General features: G+C 46.7%; 5 protein-coding genes across 5 annotated transcripts; 1 reads left to right on the forward strand and 4 right to left on the reverse strand.

The window, feature by feature from the left end:
* Positions 1-219: 219 nt before the first annotated feature.
* GPI8 (glycosylphosphatidylinositol anchor biosynthesis) lies at positions 220-1428 on the reverse strand (the record flags this gene model as incomplete). The annotated part of the gene is made up of 1 exon (XM_064849309.1): positions 220-1428. One exon carries the CDS (start codon positions 1426-1428, stop codon positions 220-222), a length of 1209 nt encoding a protein of 402 aa, XP_064704012.1.
* Positions 1429-2048: 620 nt separating this feature from the next.
* LTR84_005745 (uncharacterized protein) lies at positions 2049-2528 on the reverse strand (the record flags this gene model as incomplete). Its single annotated transcript, XM_064849310.1, has 1 exon — positions 2049-2528. The coding sequence occupies one exon, from the start codon at positions 2526-2528 to the stop codon at positions 2049-2051; it is 480 nt and encodes a 159-aa protein (XP_064704013.1).
* A 3204-nt stretch (positions 2529-5732) lies between these two features.
* LTR84_005746 (uncharacterized protein) lies at positions 5733-6797 on the reverse strand (the record flags this gene model as incomplete). Its single annotated transcript, XM_064849311.1, has 1 exon — positions 5733-6797. One exon carries the CDS (start codon positions 6795-6797, stop codon positions 5733-5735), a length of 1065 nt encoding a protein of 354 aa, XP_064704014.1.
* Positions 6798-8256: 1459 nt separating this feature from the next.
* LTR84_005747 (uncharacterized protein) lies at positions 8257-9450 on the reverse strand (the record flags this gene model as incomplete). The annotated part of the gene is made up of 1 exon (XM_064849312.1): positions 8257-9450. One exon carries the CDS (start codon positions 9448-9450, stop codon positions 8257-8259), a length of 1194 nt encoding a protein of 397 aa, XP_064704015.1.
* A 2878-nt stretch (positions 9451-12328) lies between these two features.
* LTR84_005748 (uncharacterized protein) lies at positions 12329-13001 on the forward strand (the record flags this gene model as incomplete). Its single annotated transcript, XM_064849313.1, has 2 exons — positions 12329-12763; positions 12861-13001. The coding sequence occupies 2 exons, from the start codon at positions 12329-12331 to the stop codon at positions 12999-13001; spliced, it is 576 nt and encodes a 191-aa protein (XP_064704016.1).
* Between the last annotated feature and the right edge of the window lie 3971 nt (positions 13002-16972).

Below are 16972 nucleotides of genomic sequence, written 5' to 3' on the forward strand. Positions count from 1 at the left end.
TGGCGCTGACGGTATTTCAGGCTTCCTTCAGGGACATGGCTATCAGTACTGTAGAGCGGCTTAGGTATTCTAGCCTTCCACCATGACTGCAGGTAGGCTTGTGGAACTAGCTGGCTGACAAAGGCTTCCCCAAGTCATCCATCGAGTGAGGCCAAACCTGGCATGTAGCGATATTGTCAACAGTAGTAGACTTGGCTTTCGATGTCAACAGCGGAACACTCAGCTCGAGATAGCCTTGGGCGCAAAGTACCAAAGAGCGGCAAGCCCGGAGAGAACGGAAACACCGGCAGCCTGTCGAGTCCATTGAGTCGTTGTATCATCTGCAAGCTTGACCTTCTGGACTGTGTTTGGTCGTTGAGTCATTTTCGACGTCCGAGTCGACTGCGCGTCTTTGCTCCTCCGGGCCAAAATGTCAGCCATCTGAGTTTGATTTCCTTCCTGAGCCTGGGCGAATGATTCGTACTCCTGGACTAGTCGCTTCAAACCCTCAATGTCGTCTTTCAGAAGTTCAGGTCCAGTTTTGTTGTTCCCGTTCTGCTGGACTTCGACACTCTGGACATTGCCGAAGAAATCAACAACTCGTCGACTTCTGCCTGCCCCCTCTCCACCTGGGAATAGATCCCAGCGGACGCCTGGCCTCGAGTGTATTTTGCCCACATCATAGCTGTCGAAGAGATCGCCGAGCGTCTTGTCTGATGTTGGACCCGTGACTTGCGTTTCGAGGAATTCGAGTACGTAATATGTCCATCGGTCAATGACAGCGACCCCAACATCGTTGTCCGCGTGATGCGAATAAGAACTCTCATCTTCTTCGGAAGAGCCCGTTGCAATGACACCTTCAGCGTAGAACTGTCGATACAGAGTGTTGGCCTGACAGGTATCAATCATGAACAGCATTTCATTGTAACGCTTCTTCTCGCGCATCTGGGAGAAGGCGTCGGCCAGGTCCCAACTGGAGATCTCCTCGCTGTCTTGAAATTTGAGAAACTCACTCCCACCATGACCGGTCATGTAGATCAGGATGTTGCTTCCTTCGTCTGTCTGCAACCTCTTGCTGGCGGGGACGCTCTCTTCCCAACGGTCGGTCAATAAGCGGATGAAGTTCTCCACTGTGACTTCATAGCCGCGGTAGTCCACTTCGACATTTTCACCATAGAGGTCCATACGGCGGTCCGCATTGGAGTAAACGGTGCCGGAGAAGGCATTTCGAGGATTGCAGGCCATATCGTCGGGCAGGAGCAGTAGGATCTGAGAATCGGGGATGCCGAGACGTTTGACGGTTCGGTATAGGGAGAGGGTGTTGGCAAGATGGCGGTAGTTGAACCAGAAGCGAGAGGTCGATACTAGGACCGCCCAGTTGGATGTATGGGCGGCATGGGTGATCGCACTCAAGGCCAGGAATGCCCATAGAGAAGAGAGGACTTTCATGATGATGGTGAAATCAAAGATAACGGGTTCCTCGCCGCAAACTCCCAAGTTCAGTAGAATTCCCGTTGCGAGTGAAGCAGAAACATAAAGGAGTACGATGGCTTCACTCAGAGGAGAGTGTCCATCATTGTCATCAAGATCTTGATGATGGATCAATTGCTCAGCAAAGGAGACGCGAGGCTTCCAATACGCGGCGGAGCATAATTATTCCGTCCGCAGTCTTGGCATTAGATTGTCCGACTCTCTGAACTGACAACCACCCCCTACCAGTCATAGAACCCAGCCCTTTTGAGAAGGGTGCGAAGCATTTACTGATAAGCCTCAGCTTCGAAACAAAAAGCCTGTGACCAGCGAGAATTTGAAAATTGGCATTAGTCGATGAATGGGTCGATCAGAGGATGTTCGGAAACGAAACCACTCCAGATCCAGTTACAACATCAATTACTCGTGAGAATCCAGCGATTGCCACATTCGCAATCGATCAGACAAAGTTCCGCCGGATCCTAACGAGAAGATTATGGTAGATTTATGAGGCTGTTCGCTGGCTCGACAGAGCTTCAACGCTCGAGTAGAAAGTGCAATGTTAACATATACCCAAGAGCTATAGCCATCTAAAGATATCAACTGTTCTGACCGACTTGGCCTTCTTTGGCTCCATGGTCTCTGAGCAATTTCTTAATCATAGTTACGATTCGAAGGCGATGATGCTTTCTGTCAACTCTGACCACAGTACCGTTGTTGGTCTCTGTCATGAGGCGATCAAGGTACTCATCGATTCCTCGCGATAACTCCTCCATTGCGTCTCTTAATGCGAAGGCCTTGTGCTCATTGGACAGGAACTCCCAGATCTCACCGTCCACTATCATCCACTTGTTGGGATGCTCATGCACATCGCCACCATTCGAAGTTGTGGTATAGTTCTTTGCACCTTTGGAGTTTCGGAGCTTTTCGAGAATTTTTTCGCGCAAATAATCGTTATAGTAGTCCTCTAGAATAACCGATTTATTTGATTCCGATTTGCCCACGTTCTCTTGTGATTCCAGGAATTGCTTCTCCCCTTCCAACAGCTTCTTCAGACATGAGCCGAGGGCTTTGCCCATACTGTCGACTGTAGTGAAAGTCCACGAACAGCCCCAAGCTTTGCACGGCACTTCTTGGGAGATCTGTGGCTTTACATCATCCTCGCAGCGTCCTAGTTGCAGATTCGGAACCTGACATCCCAAAATGATGAGTCAATGTAGCATCTCTGGCACCAAGACGCTCATCGATATCCCTGTCGTAAAGCTCAATGGTGGGAGCTCTTTGAGGCTGATTCGTAGACCCAGAGGGTGGTGTTTGGCGTGCAGTCCCGGTTGATCTTGTATTCATCTTCAATGGATGGTATCGCTCGTCTCTCATGGATAATTCCCAATAGTCGGTGTCGGAGTCGGAGTCTTCTTGCTCTTCGTCTTCACCCTCTCGATTTATAGGAAGTGCTATATAGCCTTGTTCTACTCATTCGGAGTCAGTAAGATGTATGAGCTATCCAAGCTAGGCGTCTTTTTACCTTGGATTCTTGACGCCTTCTGGTGTTCCACTCTGCTCTTTACGATAGGTTGTTTCCGTCGACGAGTTGTTCCCCTGTGGGAAGCGCCCCTCCGTAGGTTATCCAGATAACAACGACGTTGAGCCTTGATGAGTGTAGCTACTGATTCCAAGATTTCACTAGGACTTTTCAAGGTGTTCGCCGCGACGTTCGCTATATCGCTATGCCCGATGAATGCTTGTGCTATTGGTGAAATGTCAATATGGCTGATCTTTCGAGTTGGATCGAGTGGGAGGCGTGATTTCCAGAAGGCTGAAATTTCTTTCCCAAAACGCTGTTGATCAACAGAGCTCGTTATGCCCAATGCTTTCCAGCTTCTTCCGACACGTGGACGATTCTTACTGACCATTGAGGCATACAAGGTTGGAAGTTGTATTCTCCACGTCAGGCTGAAGGTCGTTTGGTCTTGAATTGTGAAAAGCACCGAGGAATATTGGCACAGGCTCAGAACTAAAAAGGGGGTTGGAACTCTTATGCCCCTAGCGGTATCACGTACCAGGGATCTGGATATGCTCTCATTTCAAAAAGCCACTACTGTAGGCGATCAACAATATCACAGGTAAAAGCGCTAAAATTAGCTTTGATTGATGACGGTACACCCTGGCACGTATCCGAGTTCAGGCTTTTGAGGTCTACTTGGTACCGTACCAAGACAATTGCAACTATTGCAGTCGCCGGCCTATATGATCGGGTTAGCGGCGTGCGCCGTTTTCCCCAGGATGCGCCCTGCAGGGCGCTTCTAGCCTGTTTTAGACGCTGCACGAAGTACTTCTCGCTGAGACCAGCGGTCAATGATGGTTTAAATGTCGACATGTGCCTAATTACTTCTACTATTCCTCATTCTGGCACCTCTCTCTCAGACACCAAGGGACCTAATACACACACTTCTATCAATGCATAATCTGTCTATTCATTCAAGTTCAGTGACGGACACACACCGGTTTGAAGCAGTGGAACCGATGGGCCTGTGTGAAGTGGGGACTGACAATGTTTGCCAAGGCGCCAGGAGCTAGAAGGGCACCTCCGCGCAAAAGACATGATACCTCGCAGCCTTCTTGTTCACGGCCAGGTCTGGCTCAGGCCTGTCAAAATATTCTCAGACACTTATGTGTACAGATTTTATTCGCCTCTAGGGCGTTTCCTTGCGGCTGAGAATAGCGCAGAGTATTGGAGGCTGAAGCACACAACGGGGCCGATTGGAAAATAAACGGATATGGGCTGTCTATGTTTGATGTATATATGCTAAGTGTCCACAACCCCATTTGCCATACTGCTTGGTACCATCGAAACTAAGAAACGTGGTATGAGAGAATTTTGATAGTAGGCAAGGCTAGGTTCTCCGCTCTCCGCTTCCTGACAGCAAAGTATATGGATCTGTACGTCGCCGATTGGCTTTTAAGTCAGACAATCGAGGCAGAAAGCAATTTCAGTCTAGCTTATATCAACAGTCAACATGCTCCGAGAACTTTGGACCAGAATTGCGTTATGATTGTGATGCAGGGGACCCTCTTCGATGCGATATATCCAGCAATGTTGCTTCTTGATCCGAAGAAACCGGGACGAGCAGTAATTTTAGGATAACAAGTATTCCCTACTCATACGCATCTCGTAACGAATTGTGCTTTTGGTTCCACCCTACTATAAGATCCTCAATATTACTCTGAAACCAAACTGGAGTATTTTTGGGTATCGTCTAGGTTCCACTACCTAAGGCTAGGTAGTGTGTCTCTACCTGTGTACGGACCAGGGTTGTGAACTGATCTCGCTACCAATTGCCCTAAAGCGTGGTTGTGACCATATCTCACCGAACTCTCTCTCCGTAGAGGGGTGTATTTATGACGCAAGGTACGATTCCCAAACTTAAAGGGTTGAGGGCCCAGCATAAATACCGAGCTATGGGGAGCAGAGCGCTCTGGAAAGGATACTGAGTGGCTGGGCACCCCGCTCAAACAAACGATGATGTGACGGCCACTTCCGTAACTCTGACAAGTGCTCTATTCTTGCCGATTGTAACATGTCGTCAGCCAGGGTCGTTTATACTTCACGTCAATTGCTATCTGAGAGACCACTGGGGAACTAGCTAAGCTGAACGTGTCCTCATAAATCTGTAGCTTATTGAATCTACGCCCCCAAAAGTCATTGTTGGAAAAGTCATTTTTGGCTGGAAGTGAGAAGCCAATACTAGTTATGCTGCCACCGTTCTCGTTAAGGCTAGAATTGCAGGTTGGGTCTGTACCTGCGCTGCTGTAATTAGCCAGCTAGATATGAAAGTTCGCGCCGTTTTCTGACGAGGTCATGTATGTGTGCGAGATCAGAACATCAAGAAACCTTTGTATACAATTCTTTATTCTCGTGCCACGGATCCAGACTCGATAGTCATCCAGTGTGCTCTCGTTCTGAGGCAAGAACGAATTCTCTACTAGTTGAGCATACTGTGTTTCAAGCTGCTAGTCAGTAGATTCCTCATGCCAACCTAATGTTTTGTTGACCCGTACGAAAAATAACGACGTGAATTTCTATAAGTAGATAATTCACAGATAGAAGTAATAACTACGCACCACCACGCCAATTGGGCTTCCCTCACTTTAGAGAACACTATTGACTATTTATGTTCCATCATCCAAAGAACATTATGCACCATTTCTTGTTCACAATAAACGACCAGGATATCTCTGATATTCATGAAAGAGAGCTAAAATCCGGCAGCTGGCACATTCGACTAGCCATTGACTTGGAAGAATGGAAATGGTGGGCTGACTACGAGTTTCCCTCTCATATCTCCACCTCTTTCGTCCGATGGCACTTGCAAGTCGAGAAGCAAAACCTGACCGGTTTTTGACAAGTCAAGATCCGCAAGATTAATCCACAGAAACATTGGGTAGATACTACTTTCCCAGAAGTATTTGAGGGCTCTGGTGTCAGCATATGTACGCCACAAAGTGGAAGCTACATCAGGTGATCCCGTCCCGATAGGGGGTGATGGTGTGAACGGGACACTGACGGCTCGGATCATAGATGCCGCCACGGCAACAGATTCCTCGGCATTGCTCGAGGGAACGGTGACGTTATTATAGTAGCTTAGTCGAGCAAAGCGATCGGCGGGGCGACGTGTACCTGGGAGACTCTGATTACCGATGGGTAGCCAGTATTCCATAATAGCGAGCTGTTGTTGGTATGACGGGTTATTGGTCATAACTGAGTATTGTTTGCCGTGGTGAACAGTCAACACTCCGTCAAGGAATTCGAGAATAAGGTTATCCCCTGAGGGGTCGGTAAGCATGAGATGGCCGAGAGATGGTTCGCCCGGTATTAATTCTGCTGTGACGACTTGCAGCTTCTCCTTTCCATCAGCGGTATAGAGATCCTTGGCAGCTTCGTCCACTGTGGCGTAGTTGTCGAAGAAATACTGTAGCCATGCACCAACAGATATTGCAGGGATAGAGAGGTCTCGTTTCCCGTAGTCACTGTTAGACAGATACAGAAAATTTCCAACCAAGCCTTCAGAATTGATCCCGTCCACTGTGGCAGCTTCATACATGGCAGTGATCACTGAGCCGTACTTTGAGGTCCAATTGACAGAATTTTCCCCTGCAGAGCCGTTACGAGACATCCCCGCAGGAAAAGCCCAGATAGAGGCATTGGTGGTCATGAACCAATCCATCGAGCGGCCAGTGGTGATACGGTTGTCATCTGTGCCAGTGCTATTGTAAGTCACTCTGGAACATGCCCATGATGGTGATGCAAAGAGTGACAAGCCAGCTAGAACAGCAAACAGTTCCCACATCATTTCCGGACGGTACTGTCGATTCAAAGTTTTGTAAGAAGAATTGTGGAAAGAAAGTTTGGCAAGGCGAGTGGTGCTGTTCTATGGTTGAACACAAGCAGTTCACCAGAAGAACCAGCCTTTTATAACATAAAAACATCAGTTGGAAATCCGAGAACTCTTGTTCTTTATTGTCAACGGCCCTATCTAAAATGAAATACAAATAGCATGGCAGCACATGCCTTTTGATCGGAGTCTAATTACATTAGAGGCTTAATACTAATGGTCCTCTTCTTAGAGAGTAGTATGAGTGAACTTAATTACCTTGCACTTATTCTTTGCTGAGGCCAAGAAGTCTATGGGAACCTGAGCTCTAGCGAGAGCTAGAGCACGCTAATGATAAAAAGAATAGGAGAGAAGTATTACGTATGTAACGCTAAGCAGGAGAGCTTGAAGGCTAGTAAAAAGATCTAATTCTAGGCAGAGGTAACTGACTCGAGAACTATTCAACGACTGAGGAACGTTGCTCCGTCGCCACTGAGTGTTACGGATTACTATTCGACTAAGAAGTTCATATAGAGTAAATAAATTAGACGCGTTTCTGAGTGATGGAGGACTCAATAAATCTAACTGGTACTAACAGAGTTTATGCAGAGTTTGGAACTCCGTACCTCACATAGAGAAATTAGAGTGTCCCTAAACTCTCCAATTGAGAATTATTCATGGCTGATGAGAATATCTGTAATAGTCGACTTTACCATCAGAACCATCATTATTATATCGATAGTTATAGATTAACCTTCTTTGGCTTACGAAGGAGGTGAAGGGGCTACGAGCCACTCCCTTACGGCAAAGACCACTTCCAATAGAGTGGCTTAAAAATTGGTTGTGCACAGGTTCATTACTAGGAAGTCAAAGCTTGAAAGGTAACCCCTTTAGGTCTTGACACATGCAAACGCAAAACATAGCGCACGGATGGTGTTTAATTGAAGCTTGGACACTCATGAGTGATAATCGAGATTCTTGGCTACACGCACAGATAACTAGGTAATGTACTGGGATTTAGCGACAGGTGAATTTACCGTCTTTATCATCACTCTATATACCTTGTCAGAAAACACGTCTCCTCTTGGTCAATAGTATGTTTAAGTCGGGCTTTTCAGTCCATAATATGTAATTTTTCTGATCGTCCCAGTTTTTGGACTCCACACACAGTTCGAGGTCAAAATTCCATAGTATTCTGGCAAGAATCAGGCGCATCTCGTTGTAAGCCAGGTTTTTTCCAATGCAATTACGCGGTCCTACATGAAATGGCTGTAAAACGTCACGATTATCGTTGTAGAATGGAGACTTTGGTTGTAAAGCCTCTGGTAGCCATCGCTCAGGGTGAAATCCCAATGGGTCATAAAAATTGGTCGGAGACCAGTACGTTGCAGAGTGATGGACACCAACCATTGTCTATCGTACACAAGTCATTTGTTCAGCACGTTGGTGATGTAAATGAGGAACCATTTCCACCGGAATGGGGTAGACTCACATATGCAGGCACATCAATCCCAGATATCGTTGTCGGATCTCCTGCAAGTGTTGTCCTCGTCATAGTACCAGGAAAAGGTGGATAACGACGCAAAGCTTCATTGAGACAAGCAAGCATATACGGGAGCTTTGCCGTGGCTGTAGTAAAAGTGATTTCTTCTTCATGCTCAAATTGCGCACGAACCTCATCTGTGGCTCGCTTGAGAATTCTATAGTTCTTCGAAAGATAGTATGTGACACCGCAGAGTAGTGTTGCAGTTGTCTCAGACCCGGCAAGGACGAGGATATTGGAATTCGATATTAGCTCAGACTCATTAAGCTCGAGCTCGTGACCCTTGTAGCGCAGCATAGACTCCATGAAATCCTTTCGGCCTTGGAGATTTTTGTTGTTAATACGGTTGAGCACAGTCTCCTTAGTCCACGCGAATTGTGCCTTCCGAATTTCGCGAGATTTACTGGACATGAAGAGTTGGATAATCCTCAGAAGATTTGGATATTCATACCCAACGCGAAGAAGTGCCCCAGTCCGAACGAACCTCAAGATGTTCTCAACCCAAAAATGTGTTTGGCTGTTCACTAAGCACTCGAAGGATTGTCCGAAGGCGAGGTCACCGATCAGGTCAAAGGTGGTGTAGTTGTACCATTTTACCATGTCCGTTTTGAGACCAGTGACAGCTATGTCACCCAGCTTTTCGATTAGGAGGTCAATATACCTCGTCATCAAAATCTCTTGATCGCGCAGCGCTTTCTCAGAGAATGCGTGTGACATGGCTTTTCGGAAGCGTGCGTGGTTTGCATCATCGGCACTGATGATGTTGTGAACTTCGTTTAGGGGGCTTCGTCGTGTCTTAGGAAGCTGGGGATGGCCAAAACCGTAAATATCTGCCCACGCCTGAGCAGTGGTGAATGAAAGCTCACGAGGGCCCAGGCGAATAATGGGTCCGTGATCAAGGTGCATCTGTCTGATCTCGGAGTCTAGCTTGCCCCGGAGAGATGCGATTTGTTTTGATATTGGAAAGATCACCCATGTCTTCCGGCAGGGGATGTGAGCGAGAGAGTTCCAGTAAAGATGGTAGATGGCGATCAAGATTGTGTACAATACATAACAACCCGCTGCGATAGTAAGTATGGGCAACATTCTTGTCTGTGAAAAAGCGGTTATTTCTGAAGTGGACTACAGTAAGCGGTGCTATGTTGGCACAATGAGGATATCAATCACCAACGGTTCGTTTACAGACTTCTTACTTATTTCCGTGATCATTGGGAAACGTCTATCTAACCATTGGTACATTAGAATCTTATTGTCGCGGCGTGTCACTGAGTGACGCGGCCACTGCTGCTCAGTTCTTCTTGGTAGGTTGTCTCCGATCTTGAGCACCCCACAAAGGAGCGCAATCTACCCGCATACACCGAGCGCCATATGCGGTAGCCATTTGACTGCCTACTTAGCGTTGAACGTTTCCCTCTGTCAACGTCTCGAATTTGGATCAAGGGAAATGAAACACTGCTCTCTAAGTAGTTTTCACCAGATATCGGGAATGATCGGACTGCCTCCCCAACACCGTAGCCGTGCCGATTGATTTGAATGGCCGTGACTACCCTAATCTCGACTGGTGTTCACACGGAAATGAGCGCGAGACCAGGGGCTGAATACCCGATCGAGTAGGGTTTAATAATAGATCAAGTAGACAAGCGAGCGACTTTCCAGCCCAGAAATACCTTTTGCTTGATCAAATCTTTTTCGGAGCAGCAGGAACCATGGGAAATGGTCTATTACAGGCAAGTTGCCGAGGCTGTGGACCGGACTGCGTGGTCGTTTAAGAGAACATTGCGGGAAAGCCAAACGAATCAAATCTTGGCCTACATGATAGATACCCACCTGAGGTACATTATGTTTTGTCTTGCTGCTATTAGAACGGGGTACAAGGCTTTGTCTTTCTCAAGCAATGGGCTAATGTTTTTCTGTCCAATCTAACGCCACGAAAGTTATTGACCTCGCCACTTCACTCAGTGCAGGGCCATTCTAATCTTCTTAATGCTCTGAATTGTAAGGAGGTTTTTATGGAGTGAAGAACGCTTCTCTCGAATCCGTCCCATCAAAGATGCGGTGCCAGGGCTCCAGCTGTGGGAGATTCTTGCACCAAGGGAAATGCTTGCAGCAAGGTCGAAGCCATTTCCAAGTACATTTACGTATATTAGGAACTTTAACAATGTTGCCATGGTATTTCAAAGTTGTTGGTCAATAGATACAGGGGAACTTCCTACTGGTCGTAAGAATGCGAAATTCCTTGACATCGAGACGGGGCTTCCAAAACCGGTTCGCATGGCTCATGGATATCTTGCGGCTCCTTTATTCCCATAACGTACTCCCATTATTTTCTGGCGGCCGTAGAGCAATCATGAGCACAATGAATTTGGACGACCGAAGACTTTGCCTTCATCCATTCTTCCACCTCTCGGGGGAGTTTTCCTCGCGTTTTTGGAGGCAATCTTCCGCCGATTGGAGTTCCAATATGCCCTGGCAAGCAAAGGTCAACTCAGCAGGTAGAATATATCCTTCTGGGGGTATGTATAATCAGGGTCGTATTCCAAACATATATTCTGGAAGATCTGATCCGTTTCGCAACGCGGGATTTGACCGGTCAGACAAATAAGTATCCTATTTCGTTTTTGGAGGGGCACCTCTATCGACCAGCATTGGTGTCCGAATTAGAAATCTGACTCAGCTGACTACAAGCTACGCAGCTATTGAGTCAGGAAATGTAGTCAGGATTTTTCGGACTGTAAGGATTGGGGCTGCAGTGAGTGGAACCCCCATATGGGCGCGGATATGCGCGAGGCTGAGGTAGTAACAGTAATATTGTGATAAAATGTTTTTTGATGCGGCCTACAGACTCGAGCAAGCTGCCTCACTTGAAGGCAGGCGTGATCATAAACTTACTCAAACTGGTAGTTTGCCGGGACTCAACGTCACTTCACTCGCATAACTGCTGTACGTTGGAGAGAGACGCGGCGGACAGATTCACAGGGCAACGCAAGATCCATCTTCATGTCTCGAAGCTTTAGGACGGCGAAGTGCTTCCAATTTTTCTAAATCCTTTTCCCTTTGCGAGTGATGGCTCTGGACTCCACCATCTAGGTTTCAGCAAGAAGAATCGACTGGAAATTTGCCTCTCCGGGATCAGGAGTTGCTAATCGAAGTATTCAGAAAGATCGAAAGACACTCATTTTCTGTCGCCGATATCAATAAGAAACTTGAGACGTGGTGAAGATCAACTTCTCCTATAAATTTCGTTGAACTGGACTTGATGCCGTGGTTTATCTAATGGTCACAATATGAAAATCCATGAACTTGCAGATCGTTCAAAATTCACACTTCACTAGCTCGGACATATAAACAGCGATGGAAAGCTGAGTTGATCCAGTCTATCTGTAGTTCCAAGGTCCTCACGAGCCGACGCCAGTGCCTGGAGACTGCCTTCAGCGATGTTCAGGGTTGATATTAGCAGTAGATATTCCACGACCCATGGGGCGTCATTGTTTTGAGTACTGGGATTAGATACCCATAGTCAGCCACAGATTACCAAGAGCGCCACTTTACAGGCTCAACCTAGCGAATCAACCGTCCTGCTTCTAGTAAAAACGAATCAGTCCTGATTTGTGGGGTGCAACAAAATCACCCTCCTTTGAGATATGTGTATACGCCATCCGTACCTAGGAGTAAACAAGTTGAGATTCCAGTTCAGGTTCTTAGAAAGGGAGGCATCATATAGATAGGATAGAAGAAGAGATTGATGCCCAGCACCCAACAGAGCCTTGAAGCTCCGTCAACATTCACTTTCTTTGATCCACCAACAATGTCCTAGATTCGGGAAGTCGTAGCCAAGTAATATTTCCGTCTGCAGGACCTCGGTTGCTACACTATTTACCCCGCAAAGGCAGCACTGCTTCATTGTTGACCTATTATTAGAAGGACGTCCCACTCACAATCTGTATTCTGCACCAGTCTCTCAACCATGGCAAACTACGATACTATTCCAGACATGGGCTCTGGCCTTGTCAGTACCATAACTGGCCTCCCTCCAGTGCAGCGTCACATCGTCGGCCATGACACGCATGGTAGGAGTGTCTATCTGGATTCACCAGCTATAAAATACTACCCAGTGCCTAATGCTGGAGGAACAGCTCGATCTTACGCTATCGCCTCGGTACCAGCTGTTCTCCACGAAGATGCTGACTTGAAAGCATATCTATCAGCAGACGGTCCGACGAGTTATACGATGAAAAATATTGTTCCTACTACGCCCGGGGCCAATCTCCTTGTCGTGGATCTTATCCCAGGTGCTAAAAGTCAACATCATCAGACAGTTTCCATTGATTTCTCGATATGTGTCTCAGGCGAGATTGTACACGAATTAGACAGTGGCGAAGAAGTCCGGTTGTTCCCAGGGGTTAGTCAAATCCCCCACTGCCCCAAAAAGGGGACCAGAGTCATAAAGCATTGAAATTTGAGGGGCTAACTGAATTAATAACTTTTGTGAGTATTAGGACCATATAATCCAACGAGGAACGATGCATCGTTGGAAGAATGGCTCCGACACTAAGCCAGCACGGTTTATTGCCGTCACACTCCCCTGTGAGACGTTTAATATTGGAGGGAACCAGCTGCAAGAGAAGCATCTCAAATGAGCCGAGCTTGTGAATGGTGAAACGGGATAGAAATCGAAAGCTAGGCCGGGGATATTCCAAGTGTTGTCGAGATAACACATTGAACACAAACGAGAAATTGTAATCATTCATTTAGCTATCAGTTAATGATGTCTTCCTCGTTATTTATTGCTTGCCACGACGAGGGCTCGAGCAAGGAGCTAGTTTGAAGAGACGTTCATATCACAGATGTAAGACAAGTCTCGTTCTTGTTTAAGCCATAGAATGTGCCTCCTGGTATCAACTTTGATAACACAATTACCGCAGCAAACGGAGACTACCAAAAATGGGTTGATTAATTCCAATCTTGAGAAACGGAAAGTAAAAGTTGCGATTTCTCGCAGAGTGTCACTATTGATACCGTTTTTCGTACCTAGTCATCACAACGTACTAGTAGATAAGTCACCTAGAGTGCCTTCCATGCTGGTAGCAGTCATGTATGTGAGGTGCAGCCCAAAGTCTACAGGATATATCTGAAGGATGGGTGGGCATCGTTGAGCTGCTCGAGGCTTGCTTCCACACCAGGAAGCGGCTCTCCTTTGCTTTCATATTCTTGCTTCAAAGCATCCTTCTTTCGGTTGTCTGACCTCATTATGCACCATTTCCCCAATAAACATACTGCAGCCAAAGTTTGTAAACCCAAGACAACTCCATGGCCTTTCAAAAATCGTGGTGGCTTGTCGTAGATCTTCGTTCCCAGGATACTGTACGCCTGAAGGCAGAGATGACAAAATGCCCAAGCTGTTGACCGCTTTGTGTAACCTCCGTATGTTGATAGAACCCATGTCGCGGCGAGAATAACTCCAGCGTATGACCCGGCCGACACTAGCGATGTACCAATTATCCTTGAGGCTTTGTCGGTTGTGACAAGGAGTAATATCAAACCCACTGCACAAAGGCAATAACAAAACAGAATAGGGATTGCTCGCATTATGAAGCGATCAGCAAACCAACTGATAGCGGGCAAGGCTACTGCAGCAGTAGCATAAGGAACAATAGTGAATAATTGCGTAGTCACTATTTCGGTCAGCAGGTCATCAGCAGATAAATTAATGTGAACTTACAAGGTGAAAAACCAAATTCTTTGATGAATGTTGGGAGAAATAGCCCAAAAGCGGTAACACCAAGACCGAAAGGTGCAACTATCAATGCGTCTAGATATACTTTGATATCTTTGAAGGCACTCGAAACCTGGCGAGGTTGGAATTTGGCCTCGGCATCATTATTTGCTGATAGAGTGTTAGAGTTGGAATTGAATCATGAAAAGATAGCAGTACCTGCGACCGTCCTCTCAAGTATGAGCTCTCTCTCAACCTTACTTGAAAAGAGCCAAGTCCCCTTGTCCGCGACTGTCTTTGGCCTTCCAGGCAGAGCAAAGAAGGCTAACATACCCCAAGCAATGGTAGGAATACCTGAAGGTCGTGTCAGTAAGCACAGTGCTCGTTTTACAAAGGCTTGACCATACCTTCCACAATAAACAGCCATTTCCACGATGCGATGCCATTTGTTCCATCAAGGTCTTTGGCAACACCATAGGCAATTAAACCACTTACAGCTCCAGCCAGTGGACCCGAAACGTAGAACAAAGCACACCTAAGTGCGATCTCCTTACGAGTATACCATAATGAAAGGTATACAAATCCAACCTGGACAAAAGCCTCGCTAAGACCAAGTAAGAGTCGCACTGCGATGAGTGACCCGTAGCTCTTGACTGCCGCAATACTTGTGGCAAGTATGCCAAACACCATTGTTGCCAACCCAAATTGATGACCTGGCTTGAAGTACATTAAGCCAAGACAGCAGAATAGTTCGATAAAGGCATAGCCAATGACTGCGTGGAATTATAGTTAGTAAAACATGATTCCGTTGGCGGATATGCTCAGAGGCGTACAGAACACAAGTAGACAGTTGTAATACTGGCCGTTGCTGATGCTTAAGTCTTTCTGCAAACCCATGATGCGGGCATTCCCGATTTGGCCTCGATCCTGGCATTTATTAGCAGAGCATATGAAACAATAACATCATGTTATGACTCACCACGTAAGAGAAAAAGAAGCATAAGCCCAGCAATGGAAGCATAGTGAGGTCTTGTTTCAAGACCAGCCTCCTCTCAATCTTTTTCTTGGCGGCAACTACCTGAGCATTCTCTAAACTAGCGGCACCTAGTCCAGAGTGCTGCTCCAGATGCTGATGTGGAACAAGCTTCTCATCAACGGTGAGATGTGGTTCGTTCATGTTTGGAGATTCCATGAGCAACAATAGGACAAAGCGATTTACAAACTCTGGAGTAGTTATGGTACGCAAGTCATGGGATATGATTTCTTTTATACCATTCCCCACCTTGATGGACTTGACTGAGATGAGAATCGTTTATAAGACCTCCCGCATGTCTGACGGACAAGAGAAGTTCAACTCTGGGTTTGTGTACAATCCTATGAAGTCCGAACTCATGAGCCGATCCGAGACCTCTAGTCAATTCTAGGAGGAGTGCACGAAGTTGAGACTTGAAGATACGGTCTAAAGATCTCATCGCGGCATCGGCCAAATCGGCCAAATCGGCCAACCGGCTGATCTAAGACTAGGCTTTTTACGCTTGCCCATTGGTAGGTGACAGACTGACGGCTTACAATGTCCCAAGACTTCAATATCATTGGACTGGCCCAGTGGCTATTTCGATCGCTGTGCACAGCCGCCTCCGTTGTAGGTCGACCTTCTTCAGAGAACAGGTTCGACAAAACGACGACATCATGTTGTGGATGAAGATAGAACCATTTGAATGAACGATTTGCAGTGACCCTAGACTTTAGTTTCAACTTTTTCGCTGGCATTCCCCCAGCTTTCATCCGTTGTAATCATCCTAGGCCAAAGAACTCAAGTGTGAGGGAAATGACCCCCAACTTCAAATTCTGGGTACATGCCGAAATAGTGCTGATCCATCGCCATGAGATCTGAGAAGATATTTTCACCACCAGAGTTCTCTGCCAGTGTGCTATCGTGTATCAGTACGTTGCATGACTGTTGAGACAAAAAAGGATTGGGCTTCCCGCGAAATTCCTGGCGCCACCACCACATGCAATCGAAGAAGCAACTCATTGACTGCCAAGTGTGTTAGACCATGATTTACTACGTCAGAACATCCTCGTGTTTCTTACCAGCCTGGTACGGACCCTGACTTTGAGAGAATCGATGTGTCCAGTTTCGTCACGAAAAATTGCAGGACTGGACCACAGCTCTGTCAAGATTGTAGCCAGTTTCGCATCCAGATCAGGAGTATCGCTGGCTCTGCGCCTGAGTAGCCTCACTGCCGCGAAATAAGCTCTTTCTCCCCTCTCTTTTGAAGGGCCCGTGAGTAACGACGATCGATATAGTTTTAATATCACAACCGCAGCCAAGCCCAGTGATCGTGCGATGAAGAAAGTAGCATATAGTCCAAGTTCGATGGACGCATCTAGCGGCGCAAATCTCTCGATAATCTGGAGAGCAATCTCATAGAGCTCTACAAGGCCAACAGCATCCATCTTCTCCGTCGGCTTCATGAAACGAGCAACACAGATATGTAGTCGCACGCAACAAGCCGATAGCCTGTCTGTGTATTGTTCAGTCCCATTGACAAGATTGAGATCATAAACATACCAGTCTCGTCAGATAGCTCTGACATAAGGTTTATTACTCGTTCATCGAAAATTTTTATGAAACTTTCAATGCTATCGCTGGCCTCGTTGTCCATGTAACAAGCTACAGTCGTTGAGATGGCAGATATATGGATGTGATGGAGTTCCACTCGAGCTCTATGATGGCTTGTGTTTGGATCGTTCCCTCGTGAGCGAGGGCTGAAAGCATGGATGAAAGTGGAAGGTGGAAGACCGTCACCAATGCTTGCACTACCCACGTCGCATGAGTCTTATGATGTAAAGTCTCAATTTCCTTAAGGCAGAGCGAAGGTTCAAGAATAC

The sequence above is a fragment of the Exophiala bonariae genome (genome assembly GCF_035927105.1).
Source record: "Exophiala bonariae strain CCFEE 5792 chromosome Unknown scaffold_21, whole genome shotgun sequence".
Taxonomy (NCBI): Eukaryota; Fungi; Ascomycota; class Eurotiomycetes; order Chaetothyriales; family Herpotrichiellaceae; genus Exophiala; species Exophiala bonariae.